Raw genomic sequence first — 26,407 nt, 5'->3', positions numbered from 1 at the left:
AAAGTGCCACAGGATCCCTCGTTGCTTTGACATGTAGGCTTTGTCTACACTTGCCACATTCTTCGAAGGGGGCATGGTAATCAGGGTGATGGGAGTTTGACACTTCGAAGCTGCCATGGGGGAGAATTTGCCTAATAAAGTGCTGCATGTGCATCGCAGCACTTCATTAGTAATCTCCCATCACCCTGATTACCATGCCCCATGTGTAGACATAGCCTAAATGCATTTTACCCGCTATTATAAGATATCTGTTGACACTGTGAGTAATATGGCCACCTACCAGCAAACAGAAAATAAAAACTAAACAAAAAAAAGGGTAATGCCAGTCTCTCATAGAGCTACAGTGGTATTATATTTCATATGTGCCTGTCTGTAGAAATGTTACAATACATAAGCTTATCATTTGTTGTCTTTTAGCTTAAAGAATTCAGATAGAAAACTGAGTCCCCATTTATTTTACCAAACCAAGTACAGTCCCATAATTTCGCTCTTAGTGGGATATAATGATAAATGTGTAGAGTAAATTCCATGCAATTTAGAGATTTGTCTTGTGAGCTATAATGTTGAGGTTAGACCATAATAATTTCTTATGCAACTGTACATCACTTAGAAGTCCAAATGTACATTTTTATTAAAAGTTTAGTATAACTTCAGAGATGTGATTCAGTTATAATTCAGCTAAATGTAGCCTTTGCCCAACATTTTTTGCAGAAATGATTTTATGTAACTCAAAGATAAATTACCAAGTTCTCTGCAGATATATATTAATATACTATTATGAGCTATGTTGGATATAGTTGTATATGACATGTTTGAAGATGGTTTGACTTTAATGGTCTAGTATATTTCCTTTTTTTTTTTTCTGCTCACGATTTTTGTGACTTGTAGTTGAATTTTTAACTTAGAATATTGAAGGAAATTTTTTTTAAATGAGAGGCTTCCACTATGAATACTGGGCTCTGGTGCTTTCTGTTGGACTAGTCCAGTCATTTGAAGAGGTTATCCTGTTTCTGGAAAGAAGAAATATTTGAAAAAATATTCAAAAATGTAAGAATATACTATCATATTTGTTTATCATGTCGAAAATTCATTCTTTATGTTGGAGACATCATTATTCTATTTTGTCATTCTAGTGGAAGAGTCAGTATTTGAAATATACAAATATGATAGTTTAAGATAAATAAATGTTATGCTTATGACAAGGATGAGCAACATTATAGCTGTTTGCTTTAGGTTGGAACTTCGAAGAAACTGAACAGTGATGACAGAATGGTTAAGGTAACATAGGGAAAGTTGTTTTTAATTCATATTGTATTCAGCATGTTAACTTTTTAAGTTTTCCCATTCATATTTAATGTACACAGTTGAAATATATATAACCACGGTGATTTTATAGAAACTTGGCCGCTGACTAATTGTACAGTAATTGAAAAACCCAGGCTTCTAATACAGCAAACCTGGCTTTTGTGCTCAAACTGTAAAGTATTCTACAATTTTTGGCTCCCTCTCTGTTACTATTTTACACTTTATAGTGTGTTAACTTAATACACATTAAACAGGAGTGGAGCAGGATAAGGAAAACTGAAACAGTTTGAGAATGAGGACTAAAAACCTTGTATATTATTTTCCAAATGAAATTTTGCAACAGTACTATGCCTCCAAATGCAACAAATGCAGAATTCCAACAGGAAAGAAGGGTAGCTATTAGAGCAGCAGTTCCCAACCTTTTCCAGATCTGGACCCATTTTGACAATTCAGGAAGACTTGGTGACCCAAGGCAATTCAAAAACAGGAGGGGGGAAGGGGGGAGAGCAGAGCCGTAACTAGATAATTTTGCATGTGAGGCAAGAATATAAAATTGTGCCCCCTCATGTTTATACATTCACAATAGTTATTTCATAGGAAGGGGGAAATATATTAATAAAATAATAACACTACATTTACTATACTCAGGCAGAGCTGTGGTGGTAGAAAGACACTTACCCCCAAACTGCTGCCCCCGTCTTAAACCCCACAATCAGGGGCTTTGGGGAGTCATACTCGGGCTCGGAAACATTTGGGGCAGAAGGGGGCTAGAGGGAAGACACTCAAGGGCTAGGGGAGTCACACTCGGGCTGCAGAGGGCTGGGGAGTCACTTGGGCTGCTGCAGGAGGTTAGAGAGAGTTAGGGGAAATCACACTAGGGCTGGAGGGGGTGAAGGGAGTCATACTCAGGGACTAGGAGTCACTCGGGGGCTGGGCTAGGGCAGTCACTCAGGGGCTGCAGGGGACTAGGGGAGTCATACTCAGAGGCTGGGAGTCACTCAGGGACTCGAGGAGTAAGGGTGTCTCACTCGGGCTAGGGGAGTCATGCTCAGGGGCTAAGCCTCACTCACAGGCTAGAGGGAGCTAGGGGAAGCACAGGGACTCCCATGGCTGGAAGCAGGCAGGGATGGTCAGCTGTGCTAGCTGCAGGGACCCCATCTCCTGCAGAGGCTGGATGCCAGGGAGCTGATCAGCTCTGCCTTCCCAACCTCAGACTCAGTCCCCTTCCTTACCTGAGCTGAGCCCTTGCTCCTCAGGTATGCAGTTCTCTGCCCTGCAGCTGAAATGGTTCTGAATGTAATTGATTGGCTTAACTGCCTGACAGCTGTTAATTCAATTAATAAATTGAGAACCACCTCAAGAGTGTGAATAGCTTCTTAATAGCCACCTGTGGAGCTGCCCGGCCCAGCCAGCCACCCTTTTGAAATGTAATCAAGACCCATAGGTCCTTGGGTCCTGACCCATAGGTTGGGAAACCCTGTGTTAGAGGAATTGATGTGTGTACTTTTATAAGCTTGGAAATCCTGTAGTTCTACAATGTATAGTTGGAAAGTCAGATACATTTCCAGTATGCTAGTAAAATATAGTATGCAGAATAGTGACTTTTTTTTAACTGATAGTGATCTTTTAGTCAATTTCCTCTTTCAACAAAAAATAGACAATTCAGATATTAAAATGACCTTTGCTTCATACATGCATGGGGATTTCTTTGAGAAATGAATCAACTTGCTCTTCAGTTGTGGCTTTGATGTAGTATGTCAGTTTTGAAAACATTGAAAGTATAATAAGAAAATTTGCATATGGAATATCTAAATAAATAGAATTTTGTTTAATTGTTTGATGTAATAATCCCTGTGAACCCTGTAAAACATTACATTCTGTCTAGTGTGCCGAAAGCTTTACATTTTTGAAGCATCAAGACGCAGCATGCATTAGTTTTCTGATCTTCACTGGAACGCAAAAATTGCACTTCTCACATTTTCCAAATTAACATAGGCGTGGACTTGAAAACAATAGTGTCTAAACAAGAGAAGTGGAAATGTAGAATTCTCTTGACTTTTCTTCTCCCCTGAAACTTCTGCAAATTAAGATAGACGATACACTTGAACCCCCGTACTCTGGGTGATCCTAATCCAGGAACATCCTGGATATAGAGATGGAAGTGGCTCTGCGCACTGTCACTCTGCTTTCCCTGCCCTGGTTGGGGTGGGCGGGCGGATGGGAATTGACAGTGTAGGCACATACTTCTCCTGTGGCTTTTCCCTACCACTCGCATACCAATAGGAGTAGCAGGGGATGCGGACCCCAGGCATGCTGCAGGTAAGTGTCCTATGCCCAGCCCCCTTGTGCCCAAGACCCACAGCACACTGATCTGGCAACATCCTTAGTCCGACATACCTGTTTCCTAGAGTTGTTGAATTTATGAGTTTCAAGTATGTCAGATTTAGTACAAGACTGCCCCCATTTTAAAACAAGAAGAACTCAACATACCAACAAATTAGGCTCCCCTCTCATTGGTGTGCATGCATCTCTAATTAACATTATTTAGAAGACCCTCAATCCACCTGGCATAATCTCTCTCTCTCTCTCTCGTGTGTGTGTGTGTGTGTGTGTGTGTGTGTGTGTGTGTGTGGATATATATGCATGCTGCTCAAGATTGTACAGCGCTAATGTTTGTTTATTTCCCCAGTACAGCAGCCACTTGTTGGTTCAATGTTGTTTATAAAATGATGAACAACTTTTAAATTCTTCATATAGTTTGAAATGTGTAACTTCTAAAGCTGAGTATTTTAGTGAAATTTTTGCTGGCTGTTAGTTCCCTAGCAGAAACTAAAGTTGAAAAGAACGTAATCATTTTGGGGATTATTCCTGATGTGGACTAAATCTTGTTTTAAAAGCTACATGGGGAAAATTTTATCCCCACTGAAGTCAAATGGAGTTCTGCCCCTAACTCCAGTGGGGCTCATATTTCACCCTTAATCTGAAGTAAAATGCAATAAAGATGAACCCTCTGCCTTTCAGTTAACATAAAATGCCTTCTGGGTTTAGTGATGGAAGTATCTCCATTGTAACTTTTCCACTACAGTTTGTTTGTTTTTTTTTTCAAAATAACTGTAAATTGAAAATTGTTCAAAAAATCTGTAAGGTGCATGATAATGTGTAGCTGAATCTTTATTTAGGCATTACAAATGTTGCTTGAAAAATATTACATTCAAAACAAATATTGAATTGTTACCCTTTATAGGCAACAGTGGGTTTTTATATGATGGTTAGTCTTATACTGTATGAAGCTAAAGGGAGACAGATGTTAAGATGAAACTTCAGTGCTACAGATACTGAGTATTAAACCATTTGTGGACACTCCATCAGATTATAGATTTTTCTGAACTAACTTTGATTTGAAATTGTACTTGTTTGGAAGTAATAGACAAACGTGATAGTTATATAATTCTGCAATTAATATGAATGTTGTTTTTGTAGTTTCAGTCAGATGGAAATAAACAAGAGGATAAAGAGAAAATGGTGAGTTTTTTAAGGTTTTGGTCCTGGAATTTACTATAATATTTTTTAAAAAAATAATCTATTTTCATTCACTAGTAATGTCATGGAACAGTAAGAAAAGGATTGCTGTTTTAAATGAAAAACTTGCTAATATTTTTTGTGCATATGAAGTGCTTTTATTTTCTTTAAAACATTAAAAAAAAAAAAAAAAGAGAGGAGCAAATGAAAACTTCAGGTACTTTGCCACCCACTCTTCTTTCTTGTCAGAAGGTAGTCTACTTGATTGTTTCAGGATCTCAGCTTCTCAGGAATAGCCAAGATTTTGTTTTCTGGTCTAAGAGAAGAAATCTTTTATCTAAGAATGACAAAATATTTGTTGTAAATTTCTTTGTATTTTATTGTATGAGAAAGTTGGTTTAGTTTTACAATAGCCTTAGACTTTTCATAGCTAATGTGTGTCACCACAATATTACTTATTTTAAGCTATAAATCTGTGGTTGTGTTTACCAGAGACAAATAATAAATTTCTCTCCTCATTGAATGCATTCTGTTTATAAAAACATAAGAAAAAAACAAGGTATTTTCTTCCTCCAGCTAGCTCCTACCAATTTCTGCATAATAGTCTGAAATTTTTCCTGCTCTGCAATTTTTCAGTGGCTGGGCTGCTCTTATTTTGTAGTAGTATTCTCTTTTGCATAATGAAAGAGGTAGAGTTGCATACAATAGGTGATCCAACCAGAGGAGGAGATATGTGTCAGCAAGGAAGCCTTGGCTACGCTAAGTGAAATTAATATCTTCTGTGGGACAACGTCTCTTCAACACAATGATTTTTGAGAGACCTCTATTTTCTGCAAGATTTTTCTTTGGGGAAAAAAGTATTGTCAGGCAGGTTATCTTGATTAGAAAGGAGCAAAACCATGGGCGTTTCCTGTTTCCCCACATTGACCTTTTCATCGGGGGACATTACCCACCTCTGTAAAATGGTGTGAATGACATCTAGCCAAATGGACCACTTGTGGTCATGGAAGTATAAGTTGAGGTAGTCTGCCAGCTTGTTCTGTGAATCTGAGAGGTCCATCATTGCTAGTGAATGGAATAGGGTATGTAGAACTTCTACAGCTAAACTGCAACTATTCGATAGAACGAGGAGCACTTGCAATAGCAAGCCACTGCAGTTTCAGTGACTGTCGCTGACGGCAAGAAGGAACTGATGAGGCGTAGGGTCAGCAGCAGCATCTTTTGAATGCCATGAGAGCTGTACTCCAGCAGGGCTCTACAACCAACCTAACGGGTGCTGCTAGGGCAGGGGTGGACAGTAAGTGGCACCCGGGCTGCATGCAGGTCACCAGAGTTCTTATTTACTGGCAAGTCTGTGGGAACAGCTACTTGAAGCTCCCATAGGTGTTAAATTCTTTTGTTGTTATATATGTGAATTGGACCCATGCTATAGATCTACTTGTTGGAGACCACTGTTTTAGGATAGGAAGGATAGCAAGAAAGAATTCCCAGCCAATGAGAATGGCAGGAAATGGTGTCCTGGTCCATGCCAAGTCCCGCAGCTTCCATTGGTCAGGAATGACAATCCATGACCGTTGGGAGCGGTGAGTGGCCACATCTGCAAACGTTCAGGTAAAAAAAGTGTGTGGCGACCCAGCAGAGGCGATGCCTGCTGAACCATGTCTAGCTTGTGGGCTACTTATTGTTCATCCTTCTGCTAGGAGAAAACTTCCCAACCACTATGCACGTGGCATGCACACATCTAACAGGAACTGATATGAGCAAGCATTCAAATTAGACAAAATGTTGTTCTCACTGTATTTTTGACTTTTTTGCTATATTTATGTTCATACATTTGTTAAACAGAGTAAAATGGAAAAGAATTTTTGTAAAAACAAAACAAAAACAGAGAAATGCAATTGTGAAAAGAAATTGGCAGGGAGGAGCATGTGTAAAAACTGAAAGTACATTTAGAAAAATTATGAAATTTCAAATGACATTGTCTATGAAGACAGTCCTCGCATAGTCAGCGGTAGCTGTGTTAGTCTGTATCTTCACAAAAAAAAAAGTAGCACTTTAAAGACTAACAGTATGATTTATTAGGTGATGAGCTTTTGTGAAATAGACCCACTTCTTCAGATCTGGAAAACAGTGAAGACATTCTCAGGCTGTGTCTACACTAACTCCCAACTTCAAAGGAAGCATGGTAAGTAGGGTGTTGGAAGATCACTAATGAAGTGCTGCAGTGCATATGCAGCATTTCATTAAGCTAATTCTCCCCTGTAGCAACTTCAAAGTGGCAACTTTCGAAGTGCTGACTTGCATGTAGCCATGGCTACCCGATGGGTTAGCCGTGGCTACACGCAAGCTGGCACTTTGAAGATTGCCACTTTGAAGTTGCCACTGGGGAGAATTAGCTTAATGAAGTGCTGCATATGCACTGCAGCGCTTCATTAGTGATCTTCCAACACCCTACTTACCATGTTCCCTTTGAAGTTGGGAGCTAGTGTAGACACAGCCCTTGTGTAGTAAAAATTACCCTAATACCCATTGGTATCAAAATAAAAAAGTGACCTATTGGCGTAGTTGGAATTTTATCAGATTAGTGGAGATTATGAACGTAAAAGTTTGACTTTTTCTGCTGCTCCTCCCAATTCTCTATTGGGTGTGTTTAGTTAGGACAGTGGTTATGAGTATCTTATTTATGTTTATATTTATGCTTGTAACCAGATTTTGTAATTGTAGATGTGTCTCTGTATAAATAGGAAGCCCCAGGCTTATCATGAGGCATAAACCATGGAGATATTTATTAATCAGGATAACTTCATATTGATGGTTACTTCTTCTGGACTTTTCTCATACTTGTAGGTTATTTTGTGCTGATTTTGTTTTCTCTCAGGAGATCTTGTTTAGCTGTTTGTTAAGTATTACCGACCAAGTTTTGCTTCCATCTCTTACTCTAATGGACTGCAATGCATGCATGTCTGAGGAACTCTGGGGAATGTTCAAAACGTTTCCATACCAGTATCGGTGAGTAGCATAGAATAAATTCGTATTTCCTATACAGGAAGTCATTTTTTAAGTTTTCAAATTGAATGATGTTCACTTTTCTTTCTCCCTTTCTGATCCATTCAAGCTATCGTCTCTATGGACAATGGAAGAATGAAACATACAACAGTCACCCGCTTCTAGTGAAAGTTAAAGCTCAAACAATAGACAGAGCCAAATATATCATGAAGTAAGTTATGCTGGATTTTCACACTCTTCAGTTAAAGGATAATGAGATTTTAGGACTTAGAGCTTTTTCATGTAGGTGTCACATATTTTGAGTCCTGCTACTATAAACACTTAATAGAGAGGATTCCTACTGACATAGTAGTTGTCATTACATTCCTTATGAATGTGTCTTAAAATTAATATTTTTGTGATTTACTAAAGCTTCCTGTCGGACTGATTTTGTCCAATTAATGTTCAGTGAAGGTTTTTCGTTTTTCCAAGACAATGCTGCGTGATGTTAACTTGAATTAATATCTTCTATCGGACCTTTCTTACAAATAGTGATTTTAAGAGGTTTATATTTTCTTCAGGATTTTGCTTTGGAAACTGTGAATTGTCATGCAGGTTATTTTGATTGCTGGGCAGATCTCCTAGAATCTCCAAACTCCTTTAGACAGTTGTGCTTCACAATTTCTATTCTGTGGGTTTTCCTTCTTGTGTGGTATATTTTCTCCCAATCCAAATTCAGACCGTGAGGTTTATTTTCATTCACCCTCATGCAATTAATTTCAAGTTGAAAAATTATATGTGGTTGAAACTTACAATATGTACTTTTGGAGACCCTTTTTGCAACTCTATTTACTATGTCAGGGTTTCATGTTAAATTCTTTTGTTATATATGTGAGTTAGACCCATTGGTTTTATCCTTGCTATCGATCTACTTGTTGGTGGCCCCTGCTTTAGGATATGAAGCATAGCACGAAAGAATAACAAAGCATTTTTAGTAATACTGTATAACTACATGAATTGAGGTTTACTGGTAGCATTAATTCTAAGGAAACCACTTTTTATTAATGCCCTGTTGATAGAAAACTGAAACATCATTTTGTGTTCTTCTCCTTAAATAGCTTCAACTGTTTGCTTGAATTCTCGTTTAGTCATACTTATTTTGATTATATACTTAATGATAAATATTTTTAATGAAGGCAGTTTTGAAGAGAACAAAATCTTTTCAAAACACACAGCAAGAAATATTGGCATTAAATACTTATTGTTCCTTTCAAAACAGTGTAGTCCTTGAGAAATTACTGGAGACTGCAGGCCTCAGAAATGTAGTGGTGTGATCCCTGAGGCAGGAATGAGGCCAATCCATGAGTGCAAGATACAGAGTAGAAACTAGAAAAACTCAAAGTGATGAACCTATTGCCTTTCTCCTTTTATATTTCTATGAACATGTTGTGTTTTTGCTTATATGTTGAATTAAATTTCAGTATTAAGTTTGCAGCTTCATTATCAAATATTCTCTACAGTGTTTCTTGTTTTAACTGAGGATAATAAATTTATTCAGCTGGCAATTTAATAGATATTTTAAAAACAGTTAGATTTACAGGAATGGGGATAGCACAAGTTACCTCTTCCTAACATAAGAGCTCTGTGTTTGTGGAATGTATCTGTGGGATTAGTCACTGAATTTCAAATATTCTATCTGTGTAGCAGATAAAATAGTCTTTGGCAGCGTGTGGAAGTTTGCAGTATTCTGTGGTCCCTACATTGATGGGACTGTCTTTAAGTATATTTCACTCCTCAGCATTTTTTTTTTCTAGTTGGCTTCCAAGCAGGTCAGTGCCAGTTGTACACTAGACACTGTGCTGAGATTGCCTGGTCTTATGTAGGCAATGGAATAGTATCAAGATTTTTGTAATTTTTGCTGGATTTAGGCTGGAAGCCTATAGATAAGATTCCATTGTTAGTATTCTGAACATTGTCTCAACTGTTTCCTCTCTAAATACAGTACATTCTTTCATATCTGGCATTCTCTTATCCAGAACTCTCAACTAACCAGCATTTTAGCTATAAGTAAATTTTAGTTCGGTTTTCTGTAAGTACAGTATAGTGAAAGTAAATACAAATAAATACAGCAAATACAGTGTAAGTTTACAGTATACAGTGCTACTGTTGTTGGTAAATAAAGTACTGTGCATACATTTTTGCTTTTCTTTAATATCTAATGTTGTTTTTCTTTAGTGTTATGCATTGCTAGTTATACCTCTCCATTATCCAGAATATTTGAATATCTGGCAACTTCCCAGTCCTGGGGCTGCCAGATATAAAGGAGTTTACTGTAAATTATGTATGTTCTTTAACTGGTAAAGGCATGTTTAGAAATAAGCTGTACATTTTTGAGCAACGATAGTGAAATTACAAGCTGCATGTGAAGAAGTTAATTTAATTTTTTTTTTTTTTTGGACAGGCGTTTGACCAAGGAAAATGTGAAGCCTTCTGGAAGGCAAATTGGGAAGCTGAGCCATAGCAATCCAACAATTTTATTTGATTATGTATGTCATGTGCTATTCGTGTGTGTGTGTGTGTGTGTGTGTACACGTACGTATGTAATCTGTCTTATCCTTTCTAATGCGAAGAGTTATTGGGGCTTATGTGAAGAAGGGTTATGGAATGAGTCCTCTGTGTATATTTAAGTGGGAGGATGGATTGCATATTTGTGCATGTTATTTTAGTAAGTTGAAGGAAAGTGCAAATTGCATTATTCTTGATTCTATTTATGATAGATTTTAAATCATGGTAATTCAGTAGAAATATGAAAATGCATACTAAGATTGGCAAAAGCGACTAATGATTTTGGGTAGACAAACAGAGGCTCCTTAAGGGACCCAGTTTTCAGCAAGTCCTGACTGTTCAAACTGTCAAGTCACATCCCTATAATACAGGGGTCAGCAACCAAAATAACAGGAAGAGACATTCTTTTCAAATTCAGAAAAAAACCACAATAAATCAGGAGCCGCAATGCATGTGAATACGAGATGGTCCTTAATAAATAATGTCAAACCATAATTTTTGTAACCTTATTTTAAGAAGAGCACACATACAGTGATTTGAAATGTGATGCATGTTTACTGCAGGGCATTCACAGACTATTTACACATTCTGTTTCCTTGCACTTCATGTGTGTGTGTTTGTACCACTGTCTTCCTGACTTTCACTCCCAAAGCTTCTCTCTCTGGATGATACAAGATTCTGAACAAGTTTGTTCTTGTTTTTGAAATCACTGTACAGCTGCTCTGATATTTTGATAAAGCACCTTTTATATATTCGCATTCCGTGAACAACTTTCCTTGTTTCATGATCTCTTGAGTTGCCACGAAACTAGCCACAGTTATGCTATTTGGAGATTTTACCCATTTACTGAACGTGGTCTTACTTTGCTCAGCTCCTCCATGGCCTCTTTTCTAGCATTTTTTTACTTTTTCTGGCACCTCGATACTGTACACCAAAATTAGTGTGTTTTTTGAGAAAATGCCTCATTGCATTTTTTTTTGTTGGTGGTGAATGTCTCGATGCAAATGAGATATAAAGGGAGCCCAGCCAAACTTGATATAAATGCAAAGGATTGGGTGCATTCAGTTTGAAATTCTCTGTTTTAATCTTCAGTTGTCCTTTTTTTAGCCAGTTCAACCTCATTTAATTATTTAATTAATATTTAATTTATTTAAATTTAATTTATTTATTTATTTATGCTAATGTTATTTTACGTTTATTTTCAGTTTCTTTCTTAAAACATGCATTGCCCTTCACAGCAGGAATGCTGCCAGTTTCCTTTTCCTTTCCAAAACCAAGACTTTATTAGCAACATGATCAAAACACAGATATAGTATCATATCCACAATGCACTGCACATATTAAAGGGGGAATTATCCAGTGTTTCAAGATCACATATTTTCTAGTTAGGTATGAGTTCATTATTGGGCTTCAGACCTTCATCATTTATTGAAAATAATCAGGACTTTTTGTTTTGTTTTTGTTTGTGTTTTTTGTTTTGTTTTGTTTTGTTTTGTTTTTTAAAATAGTGTTTGGAGCCACAAAGAAGTCTTAAAGAGCCGCATGTGGCTCCGGAGCTGCAGGTTGCAGATCCCTGCTATAATATGTCATGTGGCATGCTCATTGATTAGTCACTTTTTAAAATGTATATCATTGTGTTATGTCACTTAATATCAATAACAGCATGTGATTTCAATCAACTGTTACCTTTTTTTAATTGTTTCATTTTTATTTCTATTTTAATTTCTTGTGCTAAAATCTGAAGTATTTGAAAACAAGAAGTAAAACAAACATAATCTATTTTCATTTTTCCTCTTTGTTAGCTTTCAGTATGACGATCAGTGGCAGCAATTCTTATGAAGAAGGTTTAGTTTTTTGAGGCTGGAGTGTTATTTATTTTTACTCATATTTAAGAAAAAATATGTACAGGAACAAAAACTTTTTTGGGACTGTTTTCTGTTACTCTGAAGGCTAAAACTACCACTCATTTTAAAGCAATTGCTAATAGGGAATTGGTTTTACATGATCAGTTCTACTACTGTTTGTGAGGGTAGATAAATCAAATGAGATTACATTTTGCTACAGTAGTAGTAAAAATTGTTAAAAATTATTTAGGTAGAGATGTTGCCCATGGTAGCCTATTTTCCTAAGTAATTATTAGGATTTCCTAGATTTATGTGAGATGAAGGACATGTAGTTCTGTCATAGTTTGAATGACTAAATCTTACTTATTTAATTTGGTTGTTTTCAGATTTTGTCACAAATACAAAAGTACGACAATTTAATTACACCTGTTGTTGACTCACTGAAATACCTCACTTCACTGAACTATGATGTCTTGGCATGTATCCTTTTTGTGTAAAATACATGAGCTACAGTTGCATCTTTGGGCTTTTCTGCACTTAACCGAAAATTGATGCTCTGGAGAACAGTCTCCTTTAGGTCAATTTAGTATGTCTAATACGGATGTGCTAAATCGACTACTCATCTCTCATATTGACTCTGGTACTCAACACGGTCACAAGGAGTAAAGGGAGGTCAACGAGGCTTCCTGCTGTGGGGATGCTTTAGAAATTTAGCTTATGGTATGTTTGCTCTAGCCATGTTATTCATATAGCTAGAGTTGCGTATCTTAAGTCAACTTTCTGCCTAAGTGTAGACCTGCCCTTAATCCTTGATTGCCCATCACTAGGAGGTGTTTCATGTACTTTTACTTTGCTGCTATCCACCTTTCTACTAAGTTTGAGGTCTTGCTGTGGTAACTCTTAGGCAGGGGAACTAGTCTTTCCTGCTCCAGTCTTTTTCACTTCCTGACTTTGTAGGCAAATGCTCCTTTTCCTGAGCTATTTTATTATTTTAATTAACATCTACTTTTGTAGGATTCCCATGCCACCTAAATGATGCAGTAGTAATTGCAGGGGATGGGAGGTGGTTGTTGGGTTATATTGGTTTTACTGTATCTTTATAGTATTGTATGGTTATATTTCAGCTATAATTGGCCTCAGTGGCCTTACTCTCTTACTGTATATCATGTTATAGAATGATACTTTCTGAATGTTCAAATAGAGTGTGTGCATATTCAAATTTTTATAGATGGTGGGACAATTTGTACATGGCTTCAGCAACTTTAATGGAGATAACTTATTTATCTTATTGGTTATCTTCAGGTTTACTTAATATTTTAAAGCAATTTAAAGATGTAGTTTTTTTAATTATTAATGCTTATTTGAAAGTGTTTGGAGAAAAATAATTTCTTTAACTAGTTAAAGACTGCATCATTGAAGCTCTGGCAAATCCTGAGAAGGAAAGAATGAAACATGATGACACTACGATTTCTAGCTGGTTGCAGAGTTAGTATCTTTGTTTTATTTAATAAATTACTGTTTCAGATATTTATTGCTGCTGTTACTTTATTTTTCAAAGAAAAAATCAATATAGCAAGTAAAGACAATAAAAACTATTATGTTCAGTTGCATAAAGGTATTAATGGGAGCACAAGTAATAGATAGCTGAGTAGATGCAAAGGATGATGATCTTATTTTGGAGGAGATGAGGCATTACTTTGTCACAGCTTTTTCTCCTTTTCCATCTAGGTCTAGCAAGTTTTTGTGGTGCTGTTTTCCGAAAATATCCAATTGAACTTGCTGGTTTATTGCAGTATGTAGCAAACCAATTAAAGGCTGGAAAAAGGCAAGTCTGACATTTTAATTTACATAATACACTCTATTTTAAATTTGTTTAGCCATTTGACGTTGGCCTTCTGCTGATGCTAAAGTACTGGTAGTAGGAAAGATGTACTTGAATACCAGTCAGGAAGTTAGAGAACTTAAAGTACTAGGGAAAGAGAACATTCAGCTGTAATATTTTCTATTAATATATATGATTACGAGATATTCTTTTGAGTCATTGTTGTCTTTCGTACACTGCAATACTAGAACCTCTGGTTGAGCCGAAATCACTGTGCTACTTACAGTATATTCAAGTATACTTCATTTAGAAAAATGTTTCTACTGCTTTATAGAGCATTGAAGAAAGGTAACCAGTATAGTTCCTCTTTTGTTGCACCCAGTATCTTGTCTGCAAAAAGTCCTTAAAATGCTTTCATGTTTTTTCTTTGCGTATTTATATAATTTAATATATTCAATGATTGTACAGTTGCTTGCTGTCCAATTGGATCTCCAGAATTATTAGTGTCCTTTTTTCAAAAGCTTTCAGTTATAGGCAAAACTTCATATCCTGAATCCTTTTTATTTTCTCCTTCTGCTGTATTAGTGCTCTGGGGGTAGGGGGGGTTCTGTTTTTTTGTTTTTTGTTTTTTTTTAATGTTTAGTGGGTGGTTTTGTCATATGTGGTTAGTATGGATTTATAATATATTCCTTTATTACTATCTTCTATTAACATTTGGTACTAGACAATTTATGAATGCTGATAGTGAGCTACACTACTTGAGATAAATATCTTTCCCCATCTTGCCTCAAAATTGTGCAAACATCTTATAAATGCAGCTAAGTTATTAAATAAGTGTTAAGTTATTTAATACCTGTACAAAGAGTGCAATATTTGGGGATCATGAAAGAAAGGCTTCCCTTTTTTTATGGAACAGTTGTTTTGGGTGATCATATTATTATGTGTTGACTTGCATTAAAAAGAATAGTAACTGCATGACAAGACATTTTCTCAGTTGCTGAAACCAAGGGCAAAACATATTTGATAATTAGAGTGATTTTCTGACCTAGGTGGTTATGAAGAAAATGGAATTGATTATACTAGATTTTTGTAAGAAGCCAACTAGAAGTACTCATACTATCTGCAGTTTATTTTGAATTTTTTAGCCAGAAGTATTTTATTATATTTTAGATTAGTGTTAGGTGAGAAATTGTAATAAAGAGCTTTTTAAACAGTTGTGCATGATTAGATATTTAGTAAAGGCAAAGATGTGATCTGTCATTTTAATTTGCTGACCTTTCTTTTGAGTTGAATAAAGCAAGCAAACCTAGAAGTCTGTTGTGGAAGTGGCCATTGTGGCGCTTCATATTTTCTGCACTTTAAAACTTGGACACATGCTTAATAGATCAACTTGAGATCTTTATGTTCGCTTTGTCTAGTGCTATGTGTACCCCAGGTGCCAGCTGCCTGATGCAAATGAGCAGTCTTGAAAATGCTAAATGGCTGCTCATTTGCCTATTCGAGTTGCTTATTTGTATATTCACAGCAGAAAGCAAGTAGAGAAGATGTGATTCTGCTGGCAAAAGCCACCTCTCTCGGCAGCTCTGTATCCCTGATTTTTTCCAGGGATAAAGGGCTGGCAACAGAGGGGGTTTTTGCTGGCAGAACCACATCTTCATTAATTTTCTGCCATGAATATGCAGTTGAGCAGCTTGGATATGCAAATAAGTGGCCATTTTGCATTTTTGATATTGCTCATTTGCATCAAACTGCCAGCACTAGGGGTGAGTGTAGCACTAGCCTTAGGTTTCTGTCCATAAAGTCTCACTGTGTGCACTGAATCTTCTTTAAAAAACATTCTTTAAAAACAATTCTCTGAGGATTTCTTATTATCTGTTTTGGCTTGTTATATATGTAAAATCCACATAAAGATCAGAAACACAAAGGAAACAGATGCAATTTCTTGTGATTAATTTGCTTATTTTATAAGTGGCGCTGTACCTTTTACTGTTTGAAAGATTTTATCCCAATATTTCTCTCACTGAATCCAGTGGCCCTAGTCTTGGACCAGTAGAAGCATATCACTTTTACTACTCTCTGTAAATTTCAAAACCAATTTTTCTTTCAGCATTTAGTATAACTTTTGTTCTCAATCCTTAATTACCTTTTGGAAAGGAATTTTTAGTCTCATTTCGCTATAGCAGTATGAACATGCGCTAAAACATTCACTATTGTAAACAACCATGTCAAGTGCTCATAGTATTTATCTCATTTTTATGTAGTTCTTATTTTTCCCCTTTGCAGCTTTGACTTGCTCATTTTAAAAGAGGTGGTACAAAAAATGGCTGGAATAGAAATTACAGAAGAGATGACAATGGAGCAGCTAGAAGCCATGACTGGTGGAGAACAGTTAAAAGCTGAGGTGGGATTACAGATTAATTTACTGGTTTTACTGAAGTTGGTCAGACATTGATGAATTACTTGTATTGTCATAAGTTGATACTATGTCTACCATTTGTCTACTTTCTATAATAAAGTGATATTTCTTGCGAATACCTCAGCTTCTGGTTTTCTTGGCAGGGTGGATATTTTGGCCAGATCAGAAACACAAAAAAATCTTCTCAGAGATTGAAAGATGCATTGCTTGACCATGATCTGGCCCTTCCGCTGTGCTTGCTTATGGCTCAACAGCGAAATGGTGTGATCTTTCAAGAGGGAGGAGAGAAACATTTGAAACTGGTGGGGAAACTGTATGATCAGGCAAGTAGAACCAATTACATGTTTATGTTTTTAAATAATAAGTTTTTTAATTCTTCTGTTAAGTTTAGCCTGCTTATTTGATGTAAATACTGCATAGCACAGCATTTACTGGCAAAATAACATATATAAGTAGTCTCTTCTTTAAAATTGCATGTTGAATGTACAATCTCTCTTTGTAGTTCTCTTTCAAAAATTGTGTTCAGTTATTTTTCCTTAATGTTAGACACTCAATTGATTTGACTTAGAAATATTGAAAAACAGCTTTAGATTATTAGATACCTTGTTTCATCAAGCAAACTATACAGTGTTTGTTTAACATTAAAATCAGTAAAAATGATCAGGTTTTTAGACTTCAGTGGGGGTTCTGTTAATATTTTTAAGAAGAAAATCCTTTGATAACCTCTGATTTTATGGGAACAATATATGAAAAGTACTGTATGTATCTTTTCAAAGTCAGTTGAGCTATTTTGATTTTTATCATTGTAAACCTTCTGCTGGCAGGAGTCAGCAGCAACCAGAGCTGAGTTGTCCTCTGCTCCTCCTCCACCGGGTCATCCACTCATTGCCTGCCACTGTTTTGTGGGGTTTTGCTGTAGACAAAAGCCTGTGATTCCATCTCTCAGTGATTTCAGCTCATAGTGGCATTCAGCTCTGGGCCTCGCCATAGCATCTCCATATACATCAGGGTGGATTGTCACAGAATAACTATAAACCCATCTTTAGGTCTACCTTTCAACAGTGGGGAGAGAACTAGTCAAACCAGTCTTACAGCTGTATAGCCAAAAAGCTGCCAGCCATCTGGTTCAACCACTATACTTCCTGCCTTTCTCTCCTCAAAATGCTTTGAGGAAGGGAGCTCTCTGCGATCCATATCTTACACAGTAATGATGACTGCCCTGCACCACTACAAAACTTCCAACATTGTTGAGACTCCACACTTCTTACACTGGGTGATAACATAAACTGTTACAACAACTTTACAACAACATGTTCACAATAGACAAAACCTCATTGTTTCGCCTGCTCCCATCAAGCTTTGTTTACAAGGTATTACATATGCACACCTTTGCATTTTCATGCAAATGATCTCGGAAGGACACATTCCCCAGATCTTTCAGCTATATTGAACTCCTGCTGACACATTCCTTACATCATATTAATACCATCATACATAAAAGACACAAATACATATTACTTCACCAATCTTGTGTCTCTCGAATACATTTCCTGCGAGTCCTCACAATTCAGATCTAACTGTCTTGCATAGGTATAAATTGAGACACATAGAATCACTGAAGATTAGGTTTGGAAGAAACTTCGAGGTCATCTAGTCCTTCCTCCCACTCAAAACAGGACCGATCCCAACTAAATTATTCCAGGCAGGGCTTTGTCAAGCCTGGCTTTAAAAATCTTCTTAGGTAACTAATTTCAGTGCTCCATCAACCTCCCAGTGAAATAGTTTTTCCTAATACCCAACCTGGACTTCCCTCACTGCAACTTGAGACCATTGCTAGTTGCTCTGTCATCTGCCATCACTGAGGACAGCCAAGCTCCATCCCTTTTGAGAGTCCATCTTTAGGTAGTTGAAGTTCTTCTCTTCCGTAGACTGAATAAGACCAATTCCCTCAGCCTGTCCTCTGGGCCCATGCACCCCGGCCCCCACTCATTTTCTTGCCTTCTTCTGGACTCTCTCCAATTTTTCTACTTCCTTTCTGTAGTGGAGAGGGGCTGGGAGGTGTAAAACTGGATGCAATTCTCCAGCTGTCACCTCACAAGTTCCAAACAGATGGGATCAATTGCTTCTCTCAATCTGCTGGCATTGCTTCTGCAGGTAGGACTTCCCTGCTTCAGCACCCTCGAGAGCTGAGCTGTCCCAGAGGAGAGAGCTTGCTGGTCACTGTGGCCACCCTGCTCTGAACCCTGGATGTTGCCATACCAGAGAGGTTCAACCTGTACTAATGCAGTCCAACATGCTGTTATCCTTCTTGGCAACAAGGGATCGCTGTTGACTCATATCCAGCTTCTTGTCCACTGTAACCCCTAGGTCCTTTACTGCAGATCTATTGCTTAGTCAGTGGGTCCTAACCTGTTGCTGTGCGTGGGAGTCTTCTGTCCTAAATCCAGAATTCTGCGCTTATCCTTGCTGGACTTCATCAGATTTCTTTTGGCCCAATCCTCCAGTTTGTTTAGATCACTCTGTACCCTATTCCTACCCAACAGCATATCTACCTCTTCTCCAGCTAAATGTCATCATCTGTGAACATGTTGAGGGTACAGTCCAACCCATCCATCCAGATCATTAATGAAGATGTTAAACAAAACCAGCCATAGCACAGACCCCTTGGGTGCTCAGTTTGATATCCATGATCACTAGACATCGAGCCATTGATCACAAGCCGTAGAGGCTGATGATCTAGCCACCTTTCTCAACACCTTATAGTCCATTCATGCAAATAAGATTGTTCAGTTTCCTGTGCTAGGGTTTGAAAGACCCAGGAACCTGTTTTAATTTTGGTAATTTGTTTTTTCAGGTGTTTTCCTTATAAATTATTATTGTCAAAATCTTTATTATATAACCCAGTACAAGCAAGTCACAAAACTGATAGAAAAGTACACTGACCAGTAAATATTGACTGAAGCAGACCCTTAGTCCAACGTCCATTTAGGGATAAGTGGAAAGGTACCTTAGATGTTTGTCTAGTTCTTTTAGATACTCAAGAGATCAGTTATTCATTTTACCTAAACAAGTAATCAGCCATCAGCTAGTGTGATTGATTTCCCAGTTCCAAATTCAGTCCATACATTTACAAAATGAAAGTATAAAGCAAAGGTCTTCCTTCATACTGGGAAACCTGATCTAGGCAAACATGTTGATTAAAAAAGCCTTGTCCTCTCTAACCATTGGGCTACTTGTTTGTCTGACCTGATTCTCAAGGCATTTAAGGACTTTCAAACCATTTCCTTGCTTTACCTTCACAAAGCCTTCCTGTTTGATTTTCAGAAGTCATTATTATCAGTCAGTAATTATTTCTCATTTTGGGTCTAGTCATTATTATCAGTCAGTAATTATTTCTCATTTTGGGTCTATGTGCTGACAGGTGTTAGTGACACTAAATTAATATAGAATCTCTCCTGGAAGCTCTCAGATGTGTGAGATTAGATTTTTCTTTTTTTCCTGAGACCTCATTAAAGTATCTTAAATGAAATTTTTGTGTATTAGGAAGCAAGTTTGTTTCTTCATCCGTAGGCTCAGCTACAACAGCATGTGCCCAAAAAATTTCAAGCGGGGTAGGTTTGCTCTTTCTGTGAAACATCCTCAATGCTAGGTGTCTGTGCATTATTGTATTTTCAACAAAGAGCATTGTACATTTAAAAGAAAACGTACCGTAACATAAAATGAAATCTCATGGTACTGTGTGAAATGTAGACTGATTTTCTCTGCCTGCTGGCTGGAATCTTTCTGATATTTTAAATGTCTATGCTAACATAAAAGACATAAAATGTTGAAATAAGTTAAAATCTTAATTTAGTTGTAATTTGCAAATTATATTAAAATATTCTAATTTTAACAGTTTTTCTAAAATCTGGAAAAGGGCCACTCTAAATGTTTTGAAAACATGTAGAAAGCAGAATGTTGAACCCTAATTAGCAGAATACTTTCAGAATTGTATAAGTTTTTGTGGAGAATTTGTACAGTTGTGGAGCTTGGGGATGGATTAGTTTTCATAAAGGATAGAAGGTTTTTGTGGTATTGAAATAATTAGCATATTATGTTTTCATCAGCAGTTTAAAGTGTATCTTTCAGGAAAGTGAGTACTGGCTTGTTACCTATGTATGTATTTGACCTGAAGATTCTAATGTTTGTTAAACCTACCTAGTTTTTTTATTTTTTTTTTCCCCTTACAAAATCCCATGCTTTGTCCTCTGATTCTTTGTCTCTTTACATTCAGTGCCATGATACTCTTGTACAGTTTGGTGGATTTTTAGCATCCAATCTAAGCACAGAGGATTACATTAAGCGAGTGCCTTCCATTGATGTTCTCTGTAATGAGTTCCATACACCCCATGATGCTGCATTTTTCCTTTCCAGGCCTATGTATGCACATCATATTTCAGTAAGTATGTGTTGTGTTTTCTGGTGTGTTAGTATTACAAGTCATCACTGAACTGCCAGCTTCAGTTTGTATACCTCTGTGTACCAATGTTACATTCTCGCTGAAAATTTGCTGTATAATTTGGGAGCTACAGTTTGCCTGTAGAGGTGGGAAGGAATGTTTTAAGAGTCATGAAACCAGGGTTCTGTATCCATTTCTACCACAATCATATTTTTGTAACTTTGGACATGTCACTTAAATTTCCTGTGCCTCAGCATTCCCAACTGTAAAAACACAATTGTGAACCACCAAATACCCCTGTTCGGTGTAAGTACATAATTGTGGTATGGGTCACGATGTTTATACTTAAGTTTGCTCAACACTTTCCAGTGTTCTTAGTTGCTTATCATTTTGCCAAATTTAAATAATTAAGACAGACATTATCCATGCCAGGAGTCTGTCTAAACCAGTTTTTGTGCCCCCCTAGAAGTTTCAGCTAAAATAATTTAATGAGAATAGGGCTTATGTATTGTACATGTGAAATAAATTTTTAGATTTTTTTTTATTAAGAAGCCCTTGTGTTTGCATGCTGTGGAGCCGGAGTTTTTGTAAACAAGTCATCTTGCGGTTACATATGTGCCTGTGCTGTACTTGTGAAAATTTACTCATACTTCTCTGAATTATAAGACTTAAAAAAACTACAATTTGCACATTTCAGTAGAGGCTTATTTCGGCAGCTACATTTGCTTGAATCCATTTGCACTGAGTATATTCCACCTCTTGATAGCTCCTGTATGCAGACTGGATCGCAAGTTTCATCCCAGGGCAGCAGGGGTTGAGCAGGATTTTCCTGCAAGTGCTCTTTCTATATACCAGAATACAGGAGCGAAGAGCAAGAAGAGATTTTTCATAAGAGAAGACAGCCTTGATGGTGAAAAATCAAAAACTGTTACCACCATAGAAGGGTTCGAAGGTTGACCAGCATTTCTTTAGTGTTTGGATCATATATGTAAAATGGGTGGGGGAGGCTATAAATCTATATATATTTGATAGTTTTCCTTTGATCAGTGATTTTGTGTAAGAAACAGTTATTAGATGTATAAAAAGAATGTAAATCACAAATACTTTTCTTTTAAATCCTTAGTCAAAATATGATGAACTTAAGAAAGCAGAGAAGGGAAACAAACAGCAGCACAAAGTTCACAAGTACATCACATCCTGCGAGCTAGTGATGGCTCCTGTTCATGATGCTGTGATCTCCTTGCACCTTCCTAAAGTTTGGGATGACATCAGTCCTCAGTTCTATGCTACGTTCTGGTCTTTGACAATGTATGACCTTGCTGTTCCACATAATAGCTATGACAGAGAAGTCAATAAACTTAAGGTCCAGATGAAAGCTATAGATGACAATCAAGAAATGGTATGTTTGTGCTTTCAAACTTTTTAAAATGGGTGAATATTTTACATCAGTGTTCAAACAGAAATGTATAAATATCTCTAAACTTGACAGCCAATGTAATCTTACCTTAAAGATAGTTTTTGTCATAGTTCCAAATATTATGAAATGAAAGTTGTATTTACTGGTACCATATCATACTAGAATCTCAAACGGTGTGAGATTTGTGTTTAGTAAGGGTTCTAGTTTTGATTTTTGTGCCTCTGGTAACCTGATATAAACTGTTGCAAGAAATAGAATACATGTCTAAGACTATTTATTTTTGTATAAGTATTTCAACACAGAAAATCTTATTTTCTTTCATGGTGCAGCTGGACTATATTTTGTTGAACAAAAATAATGTTTGTCAGCATACCACAGTAAACTACTTTTTTCAGCAAGTAAACATTCAGGACTTTAACTACTAACTTATCTATTTCAGTAAAACAAAAATATAATTTGTATACTGTTTTCAGTTAACATTGTCTTGTAAATATTTGCAGGTGACGGTTCAAGACTAGTAAAATTAATTTTACTATAAGGGAACCTACAGCCCTTAGCTGAGTTGAACTCTTGTTAAGTTCACTGAATAATGACTACAGAACTGCTCTCTTATTACGACAAGAGAGTTTGACATTTGTCTTCAATTTAATATCTCACTTAAGATCTCCCTCTGTGAATGTTGTGGTTAAAATTAGGTGAGCAATTCGATAATTAGAGCAGGCTGTAGATGGGGGAAGAAAAACTGCCTGAGCAACAAATTATCTTCTTGCTTGGATATTTTTTTTAAAAAAGCTTGTTTTCAGAAAACGAAATCTTCAGTCCTTGTTTAGGCATAATAAATATTAAGTGAAATGCATTGATATTTGTAGCCTCCAAATAAAAAGAAGAAAGAAAAAGAACGTTGTACGGCCCTTCAGGACAAGCTTCTTGAAGAGGAGAAGAAGCAGTTGGAACACGTGCAGAGAGTTTTACAGAGATTGAAACTGGAAAAGGATAACTGGCTTCTGGCAAGTGAGTATGAGGAACTGGCTGTTTTCCACAGTTACTGCTCTTTCTATACATAAGTTACACAGTTCTCCTAACATGACTCCTGCTTTGTGGGCACTGCAAACTTTTATTTTAAAATCTGTTATTAATATATGTTATTAAGGTAAATGAACTTTAAATTCAGTGTTGTGTTTATTTCAAATTCTAGCAGTGTGCCAGCTTTTACAGTGGCTCTTTGTAGATTGTTAATTTACTGTACATTAGGGCAAAAGTCATTCCAGTGGACAGTACTCTAAGTGCTACTTCTAAGGCTAAGTCTATACTAAGGAAGTAAGTCAATTTCAGATACACAGTTCTAGCTATGGTATTTGCATAGCTAGAATCGACATATCAGAATTGACATATTTCCCTAGTGAAGACCTAGCTTCCAACCTCTTGCATCGACCTCCTCTACGCCAAGCGATAGCATGGGGTACAGGGGTCAACTGCCTACCTCAGGAAGATTGATTTTTGCCGCATCTTCAGTAGTTGCACAAAATCAAACTCTGGAAGATCGACCATAACTGGGTCAATCTTCCACTTAGTAAAGACAAGCCCTAGCTGAGGTGGTTAGGAAGAAGTTGTTCTGGTGCCTGAATAAGTCCTGTGTCTTGAATTCAAATTTGTCTTACTTGAGGAAGTACCCCTTTTCAGCAAGCGCATGTTTTTGAATGATTTTGTGTACATGTCCTTTACCAAAGCTGGTGCAAAACTGATATTTATTTAAAAAATTCAGACAGATTTTCCAAATTAATATTTATTTTAATATTTATTTTATTTATTTTAATGCTTTGTTAATTTGGCCAGTGCATTTAGATGCTTCCAGTAGTTATGACTTGTAGCAATTCTCTCAGTGGACAAGCATGTAGTTCTTGTTTTAACTATGAAATATAAAATTGGTGGCCAAAACGGTTGTCATTTTCCAGGAACTAATCAAAATGAGACTTGCATTTTCCATGTGTAACTGGGACATGGTTGGGTTACATCAGAGGACCAATGTGGACACAGTTGTCTCCAGCTACATATAGGGCTTGTCTACACTGCCACCTTCCTTCGAAGGAAGGATGGTAATTAAGGTGTTGGGAGTTTACTAATGAAGTGCTGCCATGTATAGGCAGCACTTCATTAAGCAAATTCCCCCCCGCAGCACCGCCGAAGTTTTAAACTTCAAAGTACCGGCACACGTCTAGCCATGGCGCACCCGCCAGTACTTCAAAGTTTAAAACTTCGGCGTTGCCGCGGGGGTGGAATTTGCTTAATGAAGTGCTGCATATGCATGGCAGCACTTCATTAGTAAACTCCCAACACCCTAATTACCATCCTTCCTTCGAAGGAAGGTGGTAGTATAGACACAACCGTGTAGTTATGCACAATGCAAGGGAGATTGGGTAAATGGTGTTAGCTGTGCTTTTTCATCAGATTTCGTATGTAGGTGGTCTCAGGGAGTGTTTCCATTTGGTGTTAGAGGCATCAGACAAGTTAAGCATGAAGTAATATTGGTATATAGTTTTTTCTCACTGGGTCAGAAAAACTGGAGTGATGCTTCCTCTTTGTGAATATCCTGCAGTTGCTATGGCTAGCTGTTCTTAGTTACTTCAGTGTTCATGCAGATTAATTTTCTGATATTCTGCCCAAGAGCTGCTAGGGTTAGTGAAAACCATGGGACTCCTTCATGTGGTATAGAGCACAATGAAGCTGGTCACAATCTGGTTGTGATGAGTGAATTGGATTTGGAGTTTGGAGGTGGTGATTTCTTCGCTCTAATGGACCTCTGCTGATTTGAGTTTGGAATGTACCTTGTCCAGCAAGGTGAAACTCATTTTGATGGTTGAGTATTAGAGATTAATGGAGACAAAGCTTCTACAGGGCTTTGAGGATGAATAGTGTTGAGCTGATTGGTATCCTATAGAAACTTGTCTTTTTGTCATCTGTCTTCAATTTAGAGGCCCTTTCATGACTTTGTTCCTATATGTCAGCTTGATTAGCAGATGACCTAAGAAGAGTGCTGGGAGTAGTGTCAAGCTAATGTCCATATAAAGTATTTTTTATATCTAATACCATGCTTATGCAGGAGGTAGAGACTTCTTTTCATCTGCTTTAACATCAGTCAAGTTTCACATATTTGAACTACTTTAAATTCTGATTATGTGGGCAGTATTTTATTACACTATTTTATATTGTTTGTAAAAGCACAAAGAGCTAGCCAAAGGACCTAAAATTATTAAAATAAATATAGTCACTAGTGCAAAAATTTTGAGTTATGAAATCATCATTTTGTTATTTATCTTTAAAATATCACCTAGAAAGGAATTAATAATAGGTGCCAAAAGAAATATTGTAATTACCTAGATTTCATTGTACAAAATGTCCCACAGAACATATGGTGTTACTAAACAGTATCAAAGAAAATGGAAACTAAATTTTATCCCTCCAAAAGAAAGTTAATTTATATTTTTGAATAAACTGTTTGTTTTTTAATTCCCTTTCTCCTCACTGTCTTCACTAAATCTGATGATCTGCATTGGGCCTTTCAGACACTATAACAAATCACCGTGAAGTGGTTCTGAGTTGGATCTACTCCGTTATAACTAATGGAGAAAAACATTCATGATTAAGGAATTATCTCTGTTGTTTTTCTTGGCATCTTAATAGAGATTTTTTGTCTGGTTTGAGAGTTTACCTGAGCAGCGTAAAAGGAAATTTGGGATGTGGTGTATGTTATAACAATCAAAGTATTTCTGAAGTATGTGTGGTAGAGGTAATTTTGTCTGCTTTGTTTGACTGTTAGCTGCATTATGTACAATTGATGTCCTGTAATATGCTTCCCTTCTCTATCTTTTTATTTCTTTGTTTTTGAAGAATCAACCAAAAATGAGACCATCACAAAATTTCTACAGTTGTGTATATTTCCTCGCTGCATTTTTTCTGCAATCGATGCTGTTTACTGTGCTCACTTTGTAGAATTGGTACATCAACAGAAAACACCCAATTTTTCCACACTTCTCTGTTATGATAGAGTAAGTATTCAGAATGTGTTAGAGCTGTAGTGTTTTCTTTCAAGTGAAATATG

At 36.8% G+C, this 26,407-nt stretch overlaps 1 protein-coding gene across 3 annotated transcripts in view; it reads left to right on the top strand.

Moving 5' to 3' along the window:
* THOC2 (THO complex subunit 2) overlaps nt 1-26,407 on the top strand; it is a 92,703-nt gene that overhangs the window by 43,268 nt on the left and 23,028 nt on the right. For 2 of the 3 annotated variants that reach the window (XR_012647385.1, XM_075008179.1), the window contains exons 13-26: nt 1,234-1,278; nt 4,786-4,827; nt 7,703-7,833; nt 7,940-8,041; nt 10,271-10,355; nt 12,605-12,698; nt 13,623-13,703; nt 13,947-14,043; nt 16,324-16,441; nt 16,600-16,779; nt 20,730-20,894; nt 22,018-22,293; nt 23,181-23,322; nt 26,197-26,354. Coding sequence is in view for 2 of the 3 variants with exons in the window: in XM_075008179.1 (XP_074864280.1) it covers nt 1,234-1,278; nt 4,786-4,827; nt 7,703-7,833; nt 7,940-8,041; nt 10,271-10,355; nt 12,605-12,698; nt 13,623-13,703; nt 13,947-14,043; nt 16,324-16,441; nt 16,600-16,779; nt 20,730-20,894; nt 22,018-22,293; nt 23,181-23,322; nt 26,197-26,354 (1,716 nt within the window). In the remaining variant the exon portion in view is untranslated. The remainder of the gene's footprint in view (nt 1-1,233; nt 1,279-4,785; nt 4,828-7,702; nt 7,834-7,939; nt 8,042-10,270; nt 10,356-12,604; nt 12,699-13,622; nt 13,704-13,946; nt 14,044-16,323; nt 16,442-16,599; nt 16,780-20,729; nt 20,895-22,017; nt 22,294-23,180; nt 23,323-26,196; nt 26,355-26,407) is intronic. The other variant, XM_075008178.1, reaches the window with a different exon arrangement.

The sequence above is a fragment of the Carettochelys insculpta genome, chromosome 13, assembly GCF_033958435.1.
Source record: "Carettochelys insculpta isolate YL-2023 chromosome 13, ASM3395843v1, whole genome shotgun sequence".
Classification (NCBI taxonomy): domain Eukaryota; kingdom Metazoa; phylum Chordata; order Testudines; family Carettochelyidae; genus Carettochelys; species Carettochelys insculpta.
Note: the sequence above shows the minus strand (reverse complement) of the source record. Positions and strands in the feature narration are given on the sequence as shown.